The 24,171-nt window shown below is 44.8% G+C and overlaps 1 protein-coding gene across 1 annotated transcript in view; it reads right to left on the reverse strand.

Annotated features, from left to right (window-relative positions):
• LOC311129195 (ephrin type-A receptor 3-like) overlaps window positions 1-20,005 on the reverse strand; it is a 77,754-nt gene extending 57,749 nt beyond the window's left edge. The window contains exons 1-2 of the mRNA XM_084161506.1: window positions 19,868-20,005; window positions 10,401-10,465 (exon numbers count right to left, since the gene is read on the reverse strand). Coding sequence (XP_084017632.1) covers window positions 10,401-10,465; window positions 19,868-19,970 — 168 coding nt within the window. The 5' untranslated portion in view covers window positions 19,971-20,005. The remainder of the gene's footprint in view (window positions 1-10,400; window positions 10,466-19,867) is intronic.
• Between the last annotated feature and the right edge of the window lie 4,166 nt (window positions 20,006-24,171).

A 24,171-nucleotide genomic window follows, 5' to 3' on the forward strand; every position in this document is an offset into this window, starting at 1 on the left:
GACCATCCCCTGCCATACATGACATCATTATGACAAACTTCACCCCTCCTTTGCTTCTTTCTACTCTTCCTCCCTCCCTTTCTGCATCTCTCTTTGACACGCACAGCATGAGATGTCATCTCTCAACTGCACAGCCTCTCGCTCCTCTCCAGCTCTGATGATGACAGTGGACTTGTATAACTATCTCTTTACAGCACTGATACCAACAAGGAAGGGGAGAGGGGAGAGAGAGAGGGGGGAGAGAGAGAGGGGGAGAGAAGAAATGAAGGGAGTAATGAAATGGGGAAACCATTTGGTGTGTTTGGCAAAGCACTAACCCTACACCCATGTGTGCATTGGCTATAAAGTCGGACCAACGAGCACACACACACACACACACACTGGCAGCTAGCTGAGTCTCTGGCAGCGGGTCAGTGAGAGAGGAGAGCTGGTGTTTCAGAGAGGGAGATATGTAATTACCTTATAATCCTTCTCCTGATCACGTTACAGTGGAATTACATTGGTTAGACAAGACTGTCATGTCTACAGCCCTGTAGTAGTATTATACACATGACCTCTGTGATTTAGACTTCACACACACTCTCACACACACACACATTTTCTCAGTTTCCATATTCTTCCTCATCATTTAAATGAATGTGAGGTCAGAATTACAGAGTTACTGGGTTTCCATTATTGAAGGGAGAGAGTGGGGGAGGGAGAGAGAGAGAGAGTGGGAGGAGGGAGAGAGAGAGAGCGGGGGGAGGAAGAGAGAGAGAGCAGGGGGAGGGAGAGAGAGAGCAGGGGAGGGAGAGAGAGAGTGGGGGGAGGGAGAGAGAGAATGGGGGAGGGAGAGAGAGAGTGGGGGGAGGGGGAGAGGGGGGATAGGGAGAGTGAGAGAGGGGGGAGGGAGAGAGAGAGAGAGTGGGGGGAGGGAGAGAGTGTGGGTAATCCAGAGAGAAACATACACAGAAAGAGAGAAAGTGACAGAATGACAGAGAAAGTAACAGAATGACAGAGAAAGTGACAGAATGACAGAGAAAGTGACAGAATGACAGAGAAAGCAACAGAATGACAGAGAAAGTGACATAATGACAGAGAAAGTGACATAATGACACAGAAAGTGACAGAATGACAGAGAAAGTGACAGAATGACAGAGAAAGTGACAGAATGACAGAGAAAGCGACTGAATGACAGAGAATGTGACAGAATGACAGAGAAAGCGACAGAATGACAGAGAAAGTGACAGTAGAAGGCCAGTGTTAGGCAGTGTTAGGGGTCTAAAACTAGCAACACCACTTTTCTATATGTCAGGACAACTCTCTCACACTAATTGATATACAGTGGGGTCCGAAGTTATTGACACCCTTGATAGAAATTAGCAAAAATTAGTGTATAAAATGTATAATTCAAATACTGAGCAATATTGTATTCTCCCAAAAATGGGGAAATAATATTATTTTATACTAATACAATTGCTCAGAGAAAGAGATTTTGTTTAACAAGTAATATTTTTTTGCTCAAAAACGTAGGGGTAAAATGTATTGACACCCCTGTTTTCAATACCTCTCTATACCTCACCTTGCAAAGATAACAGCGCTGAGCCTTTCTTTTATGAGTTGGAGAACACATTGGGAGGGATCTTAGACCATTCCTCCATACAGAATCCTTCCAGATCCTTGATGTACTTCGTCTGCGCTCATGAACTGCCCTCTTCAATTCAAACCCCAGGTTTTCAATGGGTTTCAAGTCCGGAGACTGAGACGGCCATTGCAAGATTTTGATTTTGTGACCAATTAATGTCAAAGATCCACCACCATATTTGACGGTAGGTATGGGGTTATCTTCTACTCATGCATTCTCATTTCAACGCCAAACCCACCACTGGTGTGTGTGGCCAGAGCTCTATTTTCATGTCATCTGACCAAAGCACCGGTTCCAATCCAAGTACCAATGCAATTTAGCAAACTCCAGGGGTTTACATTTGTTGGGTAACATGAAAATAGAGCTCTTTGGCCAAACACACGAGTGGTGGGTTTGGAGTCTAAATGAGAATGCATGAGCAGAAAATAAGCCCATACCTACTGTCAAATATGGTGGTGGATCTTTTATGTTATGGGGCTATATTGCTTCAACTGGTCCTGGGGCCCTTGTTAAAAGCCCCTAGAGTCGATGTCCACGCCCATGCGGAAATCTAATTAGTATAATAATCTAAATCTGTCTGTTTAAGATAGAGATATCAATTTTTTGCATGGGCTGCGTCTCAATCCACCGCATCCGCCGATGTCGGCCTTCCACATCTGCGGGACAAGGTGGCAGAGCTACAGCAGTGTTTGTCAGGCCAGGAGACATCCAGGAGACATCCTGAAAATCAGTCTTCTCATGAAAACGTCTGTAGCGTCCGAATCATTTTGGCTGTAAACTAATAGGACGATGGTGGACTCCCAGAAGCGTCACGGTACTAGTCTGAAGTCGGTACCGCCTATCTTCCAACTTCTGTCTGTAGCGTCCGAACAGTTTGGGCTACACACTAATATGACTACCCCTGACCTCTGACCCCAGGTCACAGCTGTGGGGGGGTCATGGGGAGGTCAGTGTGTGAACTTGCCCCTGGCTGAGGGGAGGAGCAGTGCTCTATGATCTGTGCTGTAGGTAGAGCAGGCTGCTGCAGTAAAACCAGGGGGAACCTGAGACACTGAGGCTGGTCCACCTAACGACCATCAGACACTGACAAACTGACCAATCAACAGTCTGCACAGGGCACTTCAAAGGACTGAGGGATAGCTTCAGTCAAATAACACATTTTGACAAATTTGGTTGTTTCTTTGTTATTTTGTGATAGATTACATCAACGCTCGTTGCTGAACACTCTATGTTGTGCACCATACATATTTTTATAGATTAAATACATGTATTCAGAGGTTTAGACACTAAATGGAGTCTGACTGGTGATATTGATGGCTGTGACCCAACACAGAAGGTCAAAGTGGTGAAACCTGAAGCTCCATTGATCTGACTAGTGTCCAATAATGAGTCGGGGTCAGCTGCTAGATTGAGACACAAATCATTGGGAGAGAGATAGAAAACCCCTCTCTCTTTCTTTACTTCTTTCTCTCGTTTTCTCTCCATTCCCACAGTCTGGTGGTAGTATCCAAAGAGAAGAGCAGAGTGGAGAGCAGCTTTAGTTTCCTGCTCTGGGTCACCGTGACAACTGCACCACATCAGTCAGAAGCTTTTCATCACAGCTTTGACCAGAGAGAAACCATAACACACTCTACACCCCCCACCTTTTATATCCCCCTATAGCAGCCTCTCTCCAGACCCCACCATGTGCTAATTTCTTCGTTATGGATAGGCTTTCTCTTCTCTCCCAGTGCAGCTGGGGACTTCTCACTCTGTCAGTCAGTCAGTCAGTATGTATTTGGGGAAAATATGGTGCTATGGTGACTAAATGAGTTTGGGTATTACAATACGTGGAGACTGAGGAGTGGTGGACGCTGGCCAAAAGAGCTGTGCCATTAAGCTCTGGACTGGAGAGAAGTAATGTAGTGTGTCTCTCTGGGATTTGATGAGGCAATGTCAAGATTGCATAGTGTGTGTAGGCCCAGACCTCAGGCTCCCAGCACCATGTAGAGTTTCTCATTATTCCAGACTTGATATGCAGTTGGAGATGAGTTCCTCTTCTGGTTCCTCAGACAATGTGGAATATAGCTGTAAATTGGTGGGGGTAAATTGCTAGGGATTTCTTCTTTCAAAGATGTGAAACATGTGCCTGCTAAGGGCACCATGACGATGAGGAGGTCCACATCCTAACAATGCGTCATAAACTCCTAATCTACATTAGAGTGACCATGACCCACACCCCACCCCAGGGACATGACTGTGAGTCAGAATGAGGCAGGGGTGCACAGTGAGGTTAGGGTTCTGTTTGTACTGTAACACCGGTTAGCACTTTGCTTACAGCGGCAGAAGACCAGGGGCCCATCTGTCACTGTCAACGTGTGTGTGTCTGTGTGTGTGTGTGTGCGTGTGTGCGTGTGTGCGTGTGGTGTGTGTGCGTGCGTGTGGCCCCATGCCACTGCATTATGAGAAATCATTTCAGAGGGTCTGGCTCTCAGGGCAAAATGCTTATCTGCCGCCATCAGCCAACGACGTGAGTAATTACCCATGATTCACCTTGAGGACTTGATCAGCACTCTTTCTCTCTCCTACCACCCTCTCTCTTTCTCTCCATCCTGCACTCTCTCACTGTTCAAGACCAGAGCAAGCAGTGTTTTCAGAAAGATATTGGTTTCCTCATAATATTCAGTAGTGTATCTATGTACCGTATGTTATTTAAACCCATTCTCTGCCTTTTATAACTGTTCTGAATCTGTCTAGCTTTACCTACAGGAGTTCACACTCTCAAAGGTCATGTCAATTACCCAAACCGGGCCTCAAACCTGGGCCTAAATAAACATGAGACATTAAAAGTCAGTGTTCGGTAAGTGTGTTTGGTTCAACCTTATAAAGTAACCTCTAAGTTTTATAGTGCTGGTAGTTAATATATGGCTGGGGGAAACCAAGGCTGGCAGCTCTATGGAACGAATTAGTGGATTACCTTCAGCTCCAGCCAGCCAGTAACTCTAACACTTAAAGTTCAGAGGAGGGATTGGCTGCTGGAGACTGCGAGGCCAATAGTGTAACTGGTAGACAAATAAACACAGAACCACACACACACACCCACAACCACGCACACACACACAGACCATGGCAGAGGTAGAGACACAGGAGGAAGTAGGTGGATTAGGGAAGGAAGTCATGCTGTTTTGTGTTGTTTTGATTGCTGTGTTGAGATACTAAGTTAGCTAGGGTTTTATTAACATATGTTGTTTTGATTGCTGTGTTGAGATACTAAGTTAGCTAGGGTTTTATTAACATATGTTGTTTTGATTGCTGTGTTGAGATACTAAGTTAGCTAGGGTTTTATTAACATATGTTGTTTTGATTGCTGTGTTGAGATACTAAGTTAGCTAGGGTTGTATTAACATATGTTGTTTTGATTGCTGTGTTGAGATACTATGTTAGCTAGGGTTTTATTAACATGTGTTGTTGCTCTGTTGTTGCCAACAATTCAAACCATATTACAAGCTAATCCTCCTCTTCTTTATCCAAAATGAAGAAACGCAATCTCTCTCCCCATCCCACCCATATCGTAAGTCTATCACATACTTAACCTATGGATAGGTTAATACCACTTGGGGGGGTACTAAACTAACATATGGAATTGTTTTAAGATGGTCATACCATGGATCATTTAGCTATTTGATTTTGAATTTTAGGACCCCTTTAGGTATAATTCTTTACTTTTTTATTATTTGATAAAATATTGAATTTGGCCTTTACTTCTATAGCACATAGAAACGCATTGAATAACACATTCATAAATGACAAAAAAGCCAGTCCAAAAATAAATAACAAGATATAAGGTATATACAGTGAGGGAAAAAAATATTTGATCCCCTGCTGATTTGGTACGTTTGCCCACTGACAAAGACATGATCAGTCTATAATTTTAATGGTAGGTTTATTTGAACAGTGAGAGACAGAATAACAAAAAAAAAATCCAGAAAAACGCATGTCAAAAATGTTATAAATTGATTTGCATTTTAATGAGGGAAATAAGTATTTGACCCCTCTGCAAAACATGACTTAGTACTTGGTGGCAAAACCCTTGTTGGCAATCACAGAGGTCAGACGTTTCTTGTAGTTGGCCACCAGGTTTGCACACATCTCAGGAGGGATTTTGTCCCACTCCTCTTTGCAGATCTTCTCCAAGTCATTAAGGTTGAGGCTGACGTTTGGCAACTCGAACATTCAGCTCCCTCCACAGGTTTTCTATGGGATTAAGGTCTGGAGACTGGCTAGGCCACTCCAGGACCTTAATGTGCTGTCACACCCTGATCGAGAGAACTAACGTTGGTTGGGGCAGGGTGTGAGTTTTCTGTTAAGATCTATGTTAGTGTATTTCTATGTTTAAGTTCTAGTTGTTCTATTTCTATGTTTGGCCGGGTGTGATTCCCAATCAGAGGCAGCTGTCGCTCATTGTCTCTGATTGGGGACCATACTTAGGTAGCCCATTGCCTACTGTGTATTGTGGGAACTTGTTCCTGTTAGGCTGGTATGTGTATAGCCCTTTGGACTTCACGTTACGTTGTTTCTTGTTTTGTTGAATGTTTATTTAGTTAAATAAACATGTATACATTTCACGCTGCATCTTGGTCCGACCCGTCTCTCAACGTTCGTGACAGAAGATCCCACCACAAAAGGACCAAGCAGCGTGCCGAGGCGGAGCGAATAGCTTTGTCACAGGAGGGCAAATGGTGGTCATGGGAGGAGATATTCGCTGGGAAAGGACCCTGGGCGAAGATACAGGCCCTGGCAAGAGAGGATCAACGACAACGCCAACGGGACCAACCGCTGAGGAAGCCAGAGAGGCAACCCCAATAATTTTGGGGGGGGATCGAGAGAGAAGAGCCCCGACCACTGCACCCGGTGGGGTTGCAGTTGGAGTCCCTACGACCATGGGAACAGGAATGGGAACAGTTTTACACTGAGGAGTCGGAGGATGACGACGACGATGAGTTTCTGTTCCCTAACTCGTGGGGGCTTCCGGAGGAGTCCTCACTGGAGGAGGATTGGTGAGAGAGCAATAAGGACTGGAGCTGTCTGAGAGAGGAGGCCACCACGTTACAGGCGGCTCAAAGGGAGAAGGAAGTAGTGGAGGCACAGAGAGAGGAGCTGGTCAGGCAACAGAAGGAGCGTGTGTTCATAGAGGAACCTAGGTATGCGGAGATACGCACTGTGTCGCCAGTGCGCATTCACAGCCCAGTGCGTCCTGTGCCAGCGCCCCGCACGTGTCGTGCGAAAGTGGGCATCCAGCCAGGATGGGTTGTGCCGGCTCAACACTCCTGGTCTCCAGTGCGCCTCCACGGTCCAGTATATCCTGGGTCAGCCCTACGCACTGTGTCACCAGTGCACGTTCACAGCCCAGTGCGTCCTGTGCCAGCGCCCCGCACGTGCCGTGCGAAAGTGGGCATCCAGCCAGAACGGGTTGTGCCAGCTCTAAGCTCCAGACCTCCAGTGTGCCTCCACAGTCCGGCACGGCCCGTGCCAGCTCCTCGCACCAGACCTGTGGTGCGTGTCTCCAGTCCGGCCCGGCCCGTTCCTGCTCCTCGCACCAGACCTGTGGTGCATGTATCCAGTCCGGCCCGGCCCGGCCCGTTCCTGCTCCTCGCAACAGACCTGTGGTGCGTGTCTCCAGTCCGGCCCGGCCCGTTCCTGCTCCTCGCACCAGACCTGTGGTGCGTGTCCCCAGTCCAGCCCGGCCCGTTCCTGCTCCTTGCACCAGACCATTGGTGCCTGTATCCAGTCCGGCACGACCCATGCCTGCTCCTCGCACCAAACCAGTGGTGCCTGTATCCAGTCTGGCCCGGCCCGTGCCTGCTCCCCGCACCAAACCAGTGGTGCCTGTATCCAGTCCGGCACTGCCCGTGCCTGCTCCCCACACCAAACCAGTGGTGCCTGTATCCAGTTCGGCACGGCCCATGTCTGCACCGCGCACCAAACCAGTGGTGCGTTTCCCCAGTCCGGCCCGGCCCGTGCCTGCTCCTCGCACCAAGCCAGTGGTGCGTGTTCGCAGTCCGGCACGGCCCGTGCCCGTTCCACCGGTGCCTGGTCCATCACCGGTCAGCTGCTCCACTCCGGAGCCAGAGCAGTCCGCTCCAACGGTGCCCAGTCCAGCTCCGGTCAGCGGATCCACTCCGGAGCCTTAGCAGTCCGCTCCACCGGTGCCTAGTCCAGCTCCGGTCAGCGGCTCCACTCCGGAGCCAGAGCAGTCCGCTCCACCGGTGCCAAGTCCAGCCCCGGTCAGAGGATCCACTCCGGAGCCAGAGCAGTCCGCTCCACCGGTGCCCAGTCCAGCTCCGGACAGCAGCTCTACTCCAGGCCCAGACGTCAGCCCCGCTCCAGGGTCGGGGCCTCCCACACCAGGGCCAGACAGGACTTGGTGCATCGTGGGAGGATTGCCGATCCAGGCCCAGACGTCAGCCCCGAGGTTGCATCGCGCCGAGGTCCAGACCAGACCAGGGGCGCAACGGGGAGGCAGAGAGGGAGAGGTCGTCACGCCCGGAGCCGGAACCGCCTCCGAGGAAGAAGGCCCACCTGGACCCTCCCCTAATGAGTCAGGTTGGTGCGGCCGGAGTACGCACCTTTGGGAGGGGGGTACTGTCACGCCCTGATCGAGAGAACTCTCGTTGGTTGGGTCAGGTTGTGAGTTTTCTGTTAAGATCTATGTTAGTGTATTTATATGTTTAAGTTCTAGTTGTTCTATTTCTATGTTTGGCCGGGTGTGATTCCCAATCAGAGGCAGCTGTCGCTCGTTGTCTCTGATTGGGGATCATACTTAGGTAGCCCATTGCCTACTGTGTATTGTGGGAACTTGTTCCTGTTAGGCTGGTATGTGTATAGCCCTTTGGACTTCACGTTACGTTGTTTCTTGTTTTGTTGAATGTTTATTTAGTTAAATAAACATGTATACATTTCACGCTGCACCTTGGTCCGACCCGTCTCTCAACGTTTGTGACATGTGCTTCTTCTTGAGCCACTCCTTTGTTGCCTTGGCCGTGTGTTTTGGGTCATTGTCATGCTGGAATACCCATCCACGACCCATTTTTCAATGCCCTGGCTGAGGCAAGGAGGTTCTCACCCAAGATTTGACGGTACATGGCCCCGTCCATCGTCCCTTTGATGCAGTGAAGTTGTCCTGTCCCCTTAGCAGAAAAACACCCCCAAAACATAATGTTTCCACCTCCATGTTTGACGGTGGGGATGGTGTTCTTGGGGTCATAGGCAGCATTCCTCCTCCTCCAAACACGGCGAGTTGAGTTGATGCCAAAGAGCTCGATTTTGGTCTCATCTGACCACAACACTTTCACCCAGTTCTCCTCTGAATCACTCAGATGTTAATTGGCAAACTTCAGACGGCCCTGTATATGTGCTTTCTTGAGCAGGGGGACCTTGCGGGCGCTGCAGGATTTCAGTCCTTCACGGCGTAGTGTGTTACCAATTGTTTTCTTGGTGACTATGGTCCCAGCTGCCTTGAGATCATTGACAAGATCCTCCCGTGTAGTTCTGGGCTGATTCCTCACCGTTCTCATGATCATTGCAACTCCACGAGGGGAGATCTTGCATGGAGCACCAGGCCGAGGGAGATTGACAGTTATTTTGTGTTTCTTCCATTTGCGAATAATCGCACCAACTGTTGTCACCTTCTCACCAAGCTGCTTGGCAATGGTCTTGTAACCCATTCCAGCCTTGTGTAGGGCTACAATCTTGTCCCTGACATCCTTGGAGAGCTCTTTGGTCTTGGCCATGGTGGAGAGTTTGGAATCTGATTGATTGATTGCTTCTGTGGACAGGTGTCTTTTATACAGGTAACAAACTGAGATTAGGAGCACTCCCTTTAAGTGTGTGCTCCTAATCTCAGCTCGTTACCTGCATAAAAGACACCTGGGAGCCAGAAATCTTTCTGATTGAGAGGGGGTCAAATACTTATTTCCCTCATTAAAATGCAAATCAATTTATAACATTTTTGACATGCGTTTTTCTGGATTTTTTTGTTGTTATTCTGTCTCTCACTGTTCAAATAAACCTACCATTAAAATTATAGACTGATCATTTCTTTGTCAGTGGGCAAACGTACAAAATCAGCAGGGGATCAAATTCTTTTTTCCCTCACTGTATATATCTAGGAGATATAAGAAAGCTCAGGAAATATTTTTGTTTTTTTAGACACATATTTAACCCCTTATTTTTGTTGGCACAAACCTACCTCCATACTTTCATTTGTTTGTATTGGTTACCTTCAGGCGAGTCCTGTGACACTTGTGGGGGTCGTAGAGCGTGTTCGTGAGAGTCTCTCCTTTCCATAGTGGGGTCATATTAGATTTTAGCTCAAACGGTTCGGACGCTACAGACAGAAGTTGCAACATCAGCCTTACCGGCTTCAGACGAGTCCTGTGACTCTTGTGGGGGTCGTAGAGCAAAAGGGAGAACACCATTGTGTTCGTGAGAGTCTCCTCTTACCACAGAGTAATACTGTAATTTTTTCGGCCAAACCGTTCGGACGCTACAGATGGGGATTTTTGTATTATGTTACTTAGATTGACGCACGGGTGTGTCAACAGACTCTTAAGGATTATTAATCCCACTTGACTCATAGGATAACAGAAAATAAGATATGTTTGTGTTGTTTGTTTCGAAATGTCCTAAGCACCATTAAAACATTCAAATCTGATGAGAGGACAGAATGCTGCCAGACAGGATAGAATGTGCAGATCCTGTTTGTATGTAGGCCATGGTACATGTATGTACTACTCACCCCGTGTGATGGGTAGGAGATCCATCCCAGCTCCCCCTGGCTGGCTTTGGAGTCCAACAGGTTCACTGTAGAGATGAGGAGAGAGAAGAAACATGGATGAGTGTCTTATGGGAAAGCAGTTGATCGTGGCAAGCTTGTCTTTGGCACTACTATGGACATTATGAATATCTATCCTTCTGATGTCTAGTTAGCCTATTCGTCCCTTCTCCCCTCTAAACCTGGCCTTGGGACCTCTAGTCAAGGACGGGATCAGGATAGTATTTATTTACCTAGCTGCTCAACAATTCTCAGTACTCCTTAGAACACACACACAAACATGCTCACACGCACGCACGCACAAACACACACACACGGCCAGTTCCCCTTTGAGCACTTCCTAAATCTAACCAAACAGAGACAGCCTGCTGTGTTGTCCTCCATGATGAGGGTATCCAAGCAGGAGACTCTGGGTCTGTATCAACCTGGGAAGCTGTTGAGTCACTGCTACAGTTGTGTGACCCTCCTCTGACTGGTACTGATACAGCGGGGTCAGAAAACCACATTTGCTGTTACGAATCTTTGGATCTAAAATCCCCATGCGCCTGTAAAGGGTCGAACACATCGCACTGAATATGGATTCCCGTTCGTCTACCAATCATTCAGTGCGCTGTTGATGTCTGCCTGCCGACATTTTCTTGGTTCGCAAAGTACTCTCGGCAGGCAGATACTATTGGTGTGTCCGAGCCTTAACTGTCATGTTCTAAACTTTATAATGGAACCTTTATGTTTTCAGATAAATCATGGGCTCTGAGTGGGCATATGAACAACATTAATTATTATACTGGAAATATGGAAATGATTAGATTATGTCACAAATTCTAGGTTTCAATTTATTCTCAAAATAATTTAAACTTTCCTCTCACAATTACAGAGAGCTAACCACACGGGGGGACCTAGTGAATGACCTGCAGAGAGCTGGGACCAAAGTAACAAAGCCTACCATCAGTAACACACTACGCCGCCAGGGACTCAAATCCTGCAGTGCCAGACGTGTCCCCCTGCTTAAGCCAGTACATGTCCAGGCCCGTCTGAAGTTTGCTAGAGTGCATTTGGATGATCCAGAAGAGGATTGGGAGAATGTCATATGGTCAGATGAAACCAAAATAGAACTTTTTGGTAAAAACTCAACTCGTCGTGTTTGGAGGAAAAAGAATGCTGAGTTGCATCCAAAGAACACCATACCTACTGTGAAGCATGGGGGTGGAAACATCATGCTTTGGGGCTGTTTTTCTGCAAAGGGACCAGGACGACTGATCCGTGTAAAGGAAAGAATGATTGGGGCCATGTATCGTGAGATTTTGAGTGAAAACCTCCTTCCATCAGCAAGGGCATTGAAGATGAAACGTGGCTGGGTCTTTCAGCATGACAATGATCCCAAACACACCACCCGGGCAACGAAGGAGTGGCTTCGTAAGAAGCATTTCAAGGTCCTGGAGTGGCCTAGCCAGTCTCCAGATCTCAACCCCATAGAAAATCTTTGGAGGGAGTTGAAAGTCCGTGTTGCCCAGCGGACTTTCACAATTGAACTTGCACAATTGGTGGCTGACTAAATACTTTTTTTCCCCACTGTAGAGAGAGAGTACAGGGTGGAGTATATAGAGAGAGTACAGGGTGGAGTATAGAAAGAGAGTACAGGGTGGAGTATAGAGAGAGAGTACAGGGAGGAGTATAGAGAGAGAGTACAGGGTGGAGTATATAGCGAGAGTACAGGGTGGAGTAAAGAGAGAGAGTACAGGGTGGAGTATATAGAGAGAGTACAGGGTGGAGTATATAGAGAGAGTACAGGGTGGAGTATAGAAAGAGAGTACAGGGTGGAGTATAGAGAGAGAGTACAGGGTGGAGTATAGAGAGAGAGTACAGGGAGGAGTATAGAGAGAGAGTACAGGGTGGAGTATATAGCGAGAGTACAGGGTGGAGTAAAGAGAGAGAGTACAGGGTGGAGTATATAGAGAGAGTACAGGGTGGAGTATATAGAGAGAGTACAGGGTGGAGTACAGAGAGAGAGTACAGGGTGGAGTATATAGAGAGAGTACAGGGTGGAGTATAGAGAGAGAGTACAGGGTGGAGTATATAGCGAGAGTACAGGGTGGAGTAAAGAGAGAGAGTACAGGGTGGAGTATATAGAGAGAGTACAGGGTGGAGTATATAGAGAGAGTACAGGGTGGAGTACAGAGAGAGAGTACAGGGTGGAGTATAGAGAGAGAGTAAAGGGTGGAGTATAGAGAGAGGGGAGAGGGTGGAGTATAGAGAGAGAGTACAGGGTGGAGTATAGAGAGAGAGTACAGGGTGGAGTATATATAGAGTACAAGGTGGAGTATAGAGAGAGAGTACAGGGTGGAGTATAGAGATTGAGTACAGGGTGGAGTATAGAGAGAGAGTACAGGATGGAGTATAGAGAGAGAGTACAGGGTGGAGTATAGAGAGAGTACAGGGTGGAGTATAGAGAGAGAGTACAGGGTGGAGTATAGAGAGAGAGTACAGGGTGGAGTATAGAGAGAGTACAGGGTGGAGTATAGAGAGAGAGTACAGGGTGGTATAGAGAGAGAGTACAGGGTGGAGTATAGAGAGAGAGTACAGGGTGGAGTATAGAGAGAGAGTACAGGGTGGAGTATAGAGAAAGGGTACAGGGTGGAGTATAGAGAGAGAGTACAGGGTGGAGTATAGAGAGAGAGTACAGGGTGGAGTATATAGCGAGAGTACAGGGTGGAGTAAAGAGAGAGAGTACAGGGTGGAGTATATAGCGAGAGTACAGGGTGGAGTATAGAGAGAGTACAGGGTGGAGTATAGAGAGAGAGTACAGGGTGGAGTATATAGAGAGAGTACAGGGTGGAGTATAGAGAGAGTACAGGGTGGAGTATAGAGAGAGAGTACAGGGTGGAGTATAGAGAGAGAGTACAGGGTGGAGTATAGAGAGAGAGTACAGGGTGGAGTATAGAGAGAGGGGAGAGGGTGGAGTATAGAGAGAGTACAGGGTGGAGTATAGAGAGAGAGTACAGGGTGGAGTATAGAGAGAGAGTACAGGGTGGAGTATAGAGAGAGAGTACAGGGTGGAGTATAGAGAGAGGGGAGAGGAAAATAAAGACTATTAGCACATTCCAGGCTGAAACCCACAAAATTGAGGCTCACCTGAGTGCTAGCCAAGCAGCTGGCGGTCGGGGTGCAAGGACGCACGCACATGCACACACACACACGCACGCACACACAGACACACACACACACAGACACATACACAAACACACACACACATTCAGTAGACAGACTCCTATTAGAGCTAATAAAGCTATCTGCTCCTGTCAGATTATAGCAGTGCAGCATGTAGCTCCATTGGTTCCAATTTACATTTCTCAACGAGCCAGACCCCGTCTCAAATTGAGCCAAGCGTGGGGAATTTGAGAGCAGAAAATTAGATGGCTCTATCTGAAGCTGCCTCTCCAGCTGCACGGGCCGGAAATCTCTACCAAAATCCCACGCACTCACACACACGTGTACGCGCACATGTGAAGGTCCACATGCACACACTCATTACACAAAGACACACAAACATATGCACGAACACTCACACAAAACGCTCACACACTCTCTCGTCAGTGTGTCTACCCAGTTAGTCAACCGCAGTGTGTCTCAGAAAGCAGGGCTCTTTACAGTAACTAACAATAAGGAACAATATTAGTAGGCTACTGCTGGTCACTGGTCTCTGGTCTGGGAACAAACCACATGGAGACAGCCAGGTGAATCAATATAGGAGAGACAGAGACAGACAGTAAAACCACAGGCCCAATATGTCCATCTGAATGAGTATTTATTGAAGATATCAGCTCAGCAGTAAGTTAAACACAAGGCTGTAGGCAGTGTGTACAGTGGGCACAGTGTCTGCAGAAACACATCAAAATGATATAGGAATCTTCTAGTCTACCCAGGTTGGCACAGAATATGTGTAGGCTATATGGAACACACCTGTTGTGACTGCAGGTTGAGAATGTGTGTTAGGGTCTGCAGTAGTCTGTGTCTGCATGGTTGTGTAGGGCTGCAGTAGTCTGTCTGCAGCCAGGCACGTCTGCAGGTTGTGACTGTGTGTTCAGGGTGAAGTGTTCTCCTCCCATCATGAATTATTCAAACTGAGTGTCGCTGTGTCTGATGCTGCTTCTGGTTCCCCTCTCACAGCTCATACTCGCATGTACAGACACACTCTCTCTCTAATACACATACATTGTGAGATATTAGATAACCTATAAACACTACCTATACAGCTTCCTACAGGCCTCCCATCCAGCAGATAGGTCTACAACACACACACACACACACATACACAGAGAGCACTATTTTTAGCCACCCCGCCCCCTCTCTCCCAAAGGTACCATCGCTCACAAACCTCTGCTCCTCCCAGCGGGGTTACTGCTCCGGCCTCCCCGGGCAAGGCCTCCCTGCCACCGGCTAAAAATACCACCGCCTCCCGGCTCCCGGGCGGGGAAAGAAACCATACCAGGCACCACGCAGACAGACTCACTAACGTCGCCCATATTCACACACACGTATGTCTACGGAGCCATTCTCTAATTTTATGCTGCGCACTCACTCAAAGATAAATGTACACTGAGAAAATACACTGATCCGTTTAGTGCAAGAATCCCTCCAAATCAGCCAATACAATATCTGAATATTACATAACTTCTGGCCAAATTATTCCAGGACTATGGCTTTACACAAGCACTGCTAAATGGCAGAAAAATGTATTTGCTTCTGTAAACACGAGTGTGTAGCAATATAGGCAGCCTATAATGACTAATAGCATGTGGGCCAATATGCATTTGATAAAAGTCATATTGAAACCATGAACATAATATGGATATGGTGATACAATTCAGTATAGGCCTATACTGAATTGTTTTCTCTGAACAACATATAATTCAACTTGAATTATGTGTATACTTTAAGGTAAGGTACATTTCACAATTTGTTTTCTTTGTTTTTATTTATTTTATATGTTATATCAAAACAACCACTAGCCTATGGAAAGTGGGAAAAATCTCATCACCAAGTTTTGGTCCATCACAGAATAGTTTGACCAAGCAGTAGGCCTCCACCTTAGAACACACTTAACAATCCATCATTCATAGGCTATGGCTTGTAAAATAGTACATTGTGCTGCTAAAACTTAACCAACATATTTATCAGCAAAAAGCAACATTTTTCTTGGTGTCAGTTCAAATTGGTTTAAGTGCAATGGGTTTTTAAGATCTCACAAGGTACTGATGAAGAAACAACACACTTTTACAGGGACTGTAGGCAATAACGATGAGGGAAAACTAGAGCATGTCTCAACTTTTCCAGTGTTGCAATAGGCCTCAGTTAATTTAAACGAAACAATAAAATAAAATAAAAAATATATTGGCCTAAGTAAATAAACATTTGTAGGCCTGATAGGGAAACTTCGGATCCCTAAAATCTATATTTTAACATTAAAATGTTGGTCATGCGTAATGCGAAGCATGTGCGTGCGTGTTGAAATTGTACCTTGTCGAAGTTGTTGAAAACGTTATTATTTCACCATAAATAAACACAAGAGGAGCTAGAAGTTAGCAATAAGAATAAAACAGATATTTCGGCTAATTATAAAGAGTATTGTCATCACCAGAATCATTAGGCCTATAATTAATGATAATGATGAATAGCCTAAAATAATGTGTAATTATCGTTATTATAATGAACATGATTAACCTCTAAATTCTGAGAGGAACCACAAAAGGTGACATAGAATCTTAGTCGACATGAAATAGGCTAGTTTTAAACTTCTAAAACTTCCATATTTTCCTCCCGCTTACTCTTGAACTAATCACAAAACTACTCCTCCATGCATGTAGACTATATCGCCTCTTCTCATCTTATTTATATTATTGTCTAACTCACAGGCCATTAGTCTTTCAACACATGGTCAAGTTGTCCTAAATATGCCTATATCTACAGTGTATTATTTTAGAGTATGGGTTTTATGTAATGTAGCCCATGCGAGTCGTGGTTCTGCTAGAAGCCACAAAGTAGGGCGTTACGGATTGAAGAGTGGTTGGACTGCATTACTGTAGTTGATTTACGACTTTCTCTGCTCTGAAATGATAGATTATATGATATCCGGCAACAAAACGCAGTGAATATTTCCAAAAGGACGTTAAAGGATGGCCTAAAAAGAGTAAGCCTAAACCACAACAGACTATGTGTGTGGACACGCTGACCAACAGACAGAGGACACTTACAAAGACAATTTTTATAAATAACACATTTGGGCTAAATTTAAAAATTCTAAAACGTAGGCTACTTGCAGAGTTATCAACCCTAGATATGTCTGGCCTATAGTCTAGGCCCATATTTTATTTTCGGTTCACTAGAAAACGAAATGGTCAATTTATAAATAAGGTAGGTTAATTGTCATTGTCAACCTATAAACATTTTCTTCACAGATAAGTAGCCTATCAAATAAATATTTTCCTGCAAATATAGATGCATAGGCCTAACCTACATTTTTCGGACATAGCAATTGCTTAGGCCTACTAAAATAAGCTAAACTTTTATAGCCATGTCCCCATTTATTGTTCTACACTCATAACTGCAAATAAACCGATATTGTAGTTCCACGTTGTTTCAATGTTGAAATAAATGGAGAGAATTTGGCTTTGTGCTAAACATTTTCTTTATGAAAGGGACTTAAGTAGCCTGTGAAAGGGAGGGGGTTCTGACTTAACCGGGCCATGATGACACCGTGCCTCGAGCACAAAAACAGTATTAAACAAGGGAGCCAATTCCTCTCTTCTCTCCTCTGCGGAGCATGAGCTTTCTGTTTCTGATAGAAGTGTTTTTGATAGTTCTATTATTACAGATAGGATATGCAAGAGCGTGTGAGGCTTCACGGTGAGAACGGCTCGACACTGACACTCCCTGGCAGACAGACCGGGTGTTGCGGACGGCCATCATTAGGTGTACACCATAGCAGAAGTCATAAACAATAAGTAATAGGCTTAGCAACCGGTAGGCCTATATATATTAATTGTCCTCTGGTTGAGTGTTGAGTGTAGGCTACAACAATATTTCCTGAACACAAATTGTATCTATCTAATAGGCCTACATCTCGACTAAATTGCATCTACATAGCTTACATTAGCACCATAGGCCTAACTTCATGAACAATAAATCAGTTCATAAACAGCCTAAATAGGCCTAAACAATAATTAGGCTAACATAAAAATGGAATGACTAGGCCTATATTTGACTTCACTACTGTAGGCTATGTCGAGTACTGTTCTGCCGAAATCGAGCTGTGTGGGCTCCTGGAAATAGTGAGGTGAATGAAAGTATAAAACAGTAACAGCAGAAGTCGATAGGCTAATAACATGTGCCGTATAATCGAAAATATCCAAGATTAAATCATCCTCTCAAAATAGCAAAAGTTTCTAAAAACAAAATACATTAGTCAGATCAATGCCAATATGCTGTCCAGAGACCCATGCATTTAATTAACCTTTATATCAAATCGAAAAACAAAAGTCACTTCATAATCTCCAAGCTTGGTTTATTAACCGTTGAAAGACTAATGGCCTGTGAGTTAGACAATAATATAAATAAGATGAGAAGAGGCGATATAGTCTACATGCATGGAGGGAGGAATAACTGCTTTGTAGAAATAATCATTCCTTCCCATTATAATACATTATAATTAATTGACCATGTTAAAGAGCTATGATATGGGTTGAAATCTAGGCATATTTATTACCCAAAGACAGAAGTTGTTTTATATGGCCTAAACATTGACCACTCACGGTACGGTGCATGGCCCATATGCTTAATCTGACCTTTGAGCAGTATTCGTTGTTCATTTTGATACCATATATTCTCAAGCCATTTTTTTATAGGCCTATTCAAGCGTTGTGCCTCCCTACAAAAAGAACACAAAAGTGATGCTGGTCGCCTATGGAGTCTGTATAGGCCTGTACGGCCACGTTGTTGCAACAAAGAATACGCCGAGGAAATGCAGTCTATTCGCTCGCATGTTTTCGGTTGTGTGCGTTAAATTTCTTAAGCTATTCACTTCAATTGTATAAAGGCCTATGCGTATATGTTTACAGTTCAATTATGTTAGAATTCGTAATTTAACATTTTAAAGAAATTATATTACAGGTTCTCTACTTTGAATTACAATGCCTATAACTAATGCAAAGCCTATTCCCATGTAATAAAAAGTCAATAATAGCATGACAATAAATCCTTACATTTTACTGAGCTCACTCCTTGATTAGTATTTGGCTCTGTCTGACTATCGACGGTCCAACTAGCTTACATTAATTTCGTAATCAAAGTGCAATTACAGAGGAGCCTTGCCCTTTGGAACTATAGGCCAGTCATCTCATAACTTGCCCATGTTTGTGTGTGTGTGTGTGTGTGTGTGTGTGCGCGCGCGCGCGCGCATGTGTAATAAACAACCTGTCGAGATTGGCCTATTTAAGAAAAAGTAGCCAATGGGTTAATCAATGGAAATATCGAGTGGATGAGTTCTTGCGCTATGGGATAATATTTTTTAGAGTGTGCGTGTTACTTCCAGCACGTCTCCATACAGTGGGCTATATTTATATAATCCAATAAACCATCCGTGTGAATGAATACTAATTCATATGAATAGGCTGCATTTTCTAAATACACATCTATTTAGCCTAATGTGTGATCAGCTTGGGTAAGAAGCTAAGCAGAGGTCCACTGCCTGCCCCTGGGTCTTTACTGTGCGCTGCAGCGCTTGGATTGCCTGCTTCTACTCGGTATTGTTATGGGACAATAGCCAACATGGGCAATTGTGAGTAATAACACCAAACATCAACATCTACACTTCTGCATCCGCGTTTCAAAATGTAGGCTATTATCCTCACTATTTGGAGAATAATTACGGCCGCCAATGGTTAATTCCAACCTAGATGCACGAGAACCCCGGTGTTAACTGTCCAAAGCTGATTATCGTGATCCCCCCAGCTGATTATCGTGATCCTCCCATCCGATACCAGTTTCCACCGATTTACCAGCCGGCCAATAACTCTTAATGAGGGTTTAAAACGCCACACGGAGTCCGTGCATCAATCCTTCCATCGCATTAGAGCTTGGATCAACACACATCATAGTGGGTTAAACTAATTACACGATTATTTACAAATGTGCTAAAATACCGCCATGACAATATTTGGACATTATCGAATGGTCTAACATGACATGTCCTATCTTCCATCCACAGCATCAGTGCAGTCAGAGCCACCTTCCTTCAAATGTATGCGGTCCAGACTGCGAGACGAGCCGCTGCAGCAAGATGTGCTACCAATATGTCTGGGAGCGAACACTTTTCTCCTCTCTCTTACATGGATCTCACACTCTTTCTTTATGTCCGACCCTCTCTCACTTACTCTTACCTTCATTGGACGGGTGGATGATCAAAAGTGCTGGGCGAATAAACGACAAGATGAACAGTAAAATAAAAAGTAGTAGTGGTTTCGCGCGCGGTTTGCAATCCATGACGGCAGGCAGTTCAGAGGGCAAGGCAGCGCGAGGTACATAACTCCGTGCAGCATTCGCCACTGAATTATGTGAGCTCGCTCTCCCGTTCACGCACAAGGCTCCCGTTCAACTCCGCTCCAGGGCTGATGTCAACTTTGACACCGGAGAATGAGGAGGAGTCAGCGCTCTGTCTCTCTCTTTCTCTCTCTCAATTTCTCTGTCTCTCACTCTTTCGCTCTCTCTCTCCCTCTCGGCGCTGAACCGAAAGGGGACAGGCTCTAGCGGGAGGCTTCCGTTTTCCGCAGGGTCCTACAGAGCTAAATTGTTAAACTCCGTCCTGTTTAGTTTTTCTTCCTAGCACTACACAGTTGATTCAAATAACCAACTCATCATCAAGCTTTGATTATTTTAATCCGCCGTGTAGTGCTAGGGCAAAACCCAAAACGTGCACCCGCGGGGGGCCCCAGAACTGAGTTTGGGAAACCCTGGAGATAAAGAGACGCTCAAGTTCACAAGAGGTCATTTCCCCGAAAGATGATCAGTAGAAAGCAGCAGTCCATCTCCAAGCATTAGCCACAGCAAAACATACAGCTCCATTCTCACACTTGACTGATCCCAATAAGGTAAAACAGATTTACATGTGAATAGCCTACATTTAAATGATAAGAATAGGAAAAGGGATGTATTTATTATTTCATTTATGAGTCAACTCAAAATATTAGAGCAGTGTTTCCCTAGCCTGGTCCTTGTTCTAGCCCAGAACTAACACATCTGATTACTAATTCAAGGCCCAATGCAGTCAAAAACGTGATTTTCCTGTGTTTTATATATATTTCCACACTATGAGGTTGGAATAATACTGTGGAATTGAGACAATTATAACAATGCCCTTTTAGTGTATGAGCTGTTTGAAAATAATGCCTAAAATTTCAGCCTGTTTTGGTGGGATGGAGTTTTGGCCTGCCTGGTGACATCACCAGGCTGTAAATTAGTTAATAGAAACATAAGAAAGAGAGCTCCAAACCTCTCTGCCAATAACAGCTAGTTTTCAGTTTTCCCATCCAGACCACTCCCAGACAGTCCTAGCAAAATTCTTGCTTGAGAAATTGCCCTTTGCCAAGAACTTATTTTTGTTTATTTTTGATCATTTTAATTGAAAACAATCACTGTAAGGTACTTAATTGTTACACAGAAATTATTTGATATTGAGATGAAAACGGCTGCATTGGCCCTTTAAGCCTTAGTTGATCAGTTGACAAAGCTATGGGCAAGAACAACAATGCAGCTTTGGGTCTAGCCCTTCATGCACCCCTTCGGGTCCCCAGGACAAGCAGGATTGGAAAACCACGAGTTAGAGGGAGGCCTTGTTGTCGTGACGTGGTGTAGCATGTCCTGTGCTCCTGTGGTCACTGATACACTCTGCTTCACAGTGCCCTGCCCCTTCCGCTGCCTGCTGTGACGTCACACACACAGACACACACACACACACACACACACGCACACACACCCTGAGAAACCAGCCCAGGGCAGCTGCAGGGTGGAGAGAGGGGGAAAAGAGTGAGAGAGATACAGAATCACTGCTTCATAGTCAGTATTTGTCAATGCAATATTATTATATTATAGTACATTATGTATGTATTCATCCAAACCAATTTATCTTAATTGATTTTAGCTTAGTAATTAATGGTTCAATAGCACAACAATGTGGAGCAATATCCCCTCCTGTGAGTATTTCATTTATAACTCTCAAGATGTCTATAAATTCAGTGGTTGGCTCTGGGCAGGGTGTGTGACATGAGAATTTATTGCAGGTTTAAGACATGTCCCCTCTCATCATAAATTACCCTCTACATACATCTCTCTTACTCACATATTACACACACTGGGAGATTCATAATGGAAGGAAATGGATATCTATGAATTTCAGGGAACATTAGAATATGTTTTTATGTACAAGGTTTATGAACATTTACTATTGGAGTTCACTATGGACTACTCTGCCCATGTCAATTGTAAATCAGTAAAATAAATCAAATCGAATCAAAGTTTATTGGTCGCGTACACAGATTTGTAGATGTTATCGCAGGTGCAGAGAAATGCTAGCTTTAACAGTGCAGTAATACCTAACAATAAAAAAAACTATATAAAAAAAAACAATAGACATATAATCTAGAGAAATAAAGAAATAAAGAAATATCAGAACGAGCAAATAACCTTTAATTGTTTTTGAATGTATTTGTTTTATTATATTGTATCTCTTACTTGAAATTATGTTCTGATGTTTTAAATGTTCTTTAAATAATGTGTAATTTGATCTGACTGTTCATAATAGGTAATTGACATCAATTTATGTTGCAACAAAAATATAATCATGGTAATATTGATTTCAAATTGCCATCAATAAAATGCAATTGTGTTCGTTGTCTGTAGCTTATGCCTGCCCATACCATAACCCCACTGCCACCATGGGGCACTCTGTTCACAACGTTAACATCAGCAAACCGCTCGCCCACACAACGCCATACACGTGGTCTGCGGTTGTGAGCCCCGGTTGGACGTACTGCCAAATTCTCTAAAACGACATTGCAGGCGGCTTATGGTTGAGAAATTAACATTCAATTATCTGGCAACAGCTCAGGTGGACATACCTGCAGTCAGCATGCCAATTGCACGCACCCACAAAACTTGTGACAAATGTGGCATTATGTTGTGTGACAAAACTACACATTTTAGAGTGGCCTTTTATTGTCCCCAGTACAAGGTGCACCTGTGTAATGATCATGCTGTTTAATCAGCTTCTTGATATGCCACATCTGTCAGGTGGATGGATTATCTTGGCAAAGGAGAAATGCTCACAAACAGGGATGTAAACAAATTTGTGTATAACGTTTGAGAGAAATAAGCTTTTTGTGCATATGGAATATTTCTGGGATCTTTTATTTCAGCTCATGAAACATGGGACCAACACTTTACATGTTACGTTTATATTTTTGTTCAATGTAATTAATCTGTTTTATATTGTAGTTGGACTAGCCAGAGAACGAGAAACAGGTATCGTTCCTCTGCTTGGCCTTTCCCCTGGATTACAGTAAACTAAAACGTTTTTTATTTTCATTGAGTGTCAGTCCATTCCTGACCCCCCTCCAATGGAACAAGGCGGTAGCTATAGAGGAATATTGATTCACGGAGGAGAATGTAAGCGCTGATGTTGGCTGACGTGCTGCGCTGCAGCTCCTAATGGACAAAACAGATGCGGCTTGTGTGGCCAACCTGTAGAGCACAGTAATAGTACTTTTGGTCATTTTTACTGGAGTTTGTATTTTAAAGATGGTACTCTATAAGATGTGAGGTGACTGTACTCAAGCAGTAGAACATTAGAGGTGCCGGATGTTATTCATACCGGTCAGCACCGGCTCACTTTCACCACTAGTTGTAATAGGAGGACAGAGTTAGACGTTGTCAGTTATAAACAGTATTAGTGGTATTAGGAGTAGCCAGAAGGAGAGGCTGGGCCGGTTGCTGTCTGAGTTAGTCTATGTCTCGGCCTGGGCTTTCAGAAGGGGATTCTCTGTGACAGGATTGGTCCGGAGCCCAGATACACCACGGGGACATTCCCACACCATTCCTACTCTCTACACCCAGCCTGGCTGATATATCCTGTCAGATTCCTGATCTGATCTCATGGAGCGAGAGGAACAGAGAGAGACAGGGAGAAGAAGAGAGAGAGGCGGAGAGATAGAGATAGAGAAGACGGGAGAGAGGAGAGGAAGAGAGAGAGACAGGGAGAAGTAAAGAGAGAGGGAAATGAAGAGTGAAAGAGAGAGAGAGAGAGAGAGAGAGAGAGAGAGAGAGAGAGAGAGAGAGAGTGGAAGAAGAGAGAGAGGGAGAGGAAGAGAGAGAGACAGGGTGGGACCGTCGAGCGGAGGACTCCAATGTAACAATCTGCTAAGGGAGTAAATATATCTGCCTGCTGATTTGAGGAGCAGAACTCACACACCAGCTAAACGGCTAAACAAGGAGGCTAACTATCAGGGCTGGCAATTAAAAGGAGGGAAACAACATTTGGTCGTCTTGATGGTGTTGAGGTTTCATCTCGAGAAGCTTTTCTTTCACAGCTCCATGTGTGCTTCTTTTTATAGCGTGTGAAAATGGCATGGGAGAACTTTAGATGGAAGAAGTGGAGTGGAATGACGAGACTCGTGAACCTCCACAGATCTGG

Source organism: Coregonus lavaretus, assembly GCF_964263955.1.
Source record: "Coregonus lavaretus genome assembly, chromosome: 5".
NCBI lineage: Eukaryota > Metazoa > Chordata > Actinopteri > Salmoniformes > Salmonidae > Coregonus > Coregonus lavaretus.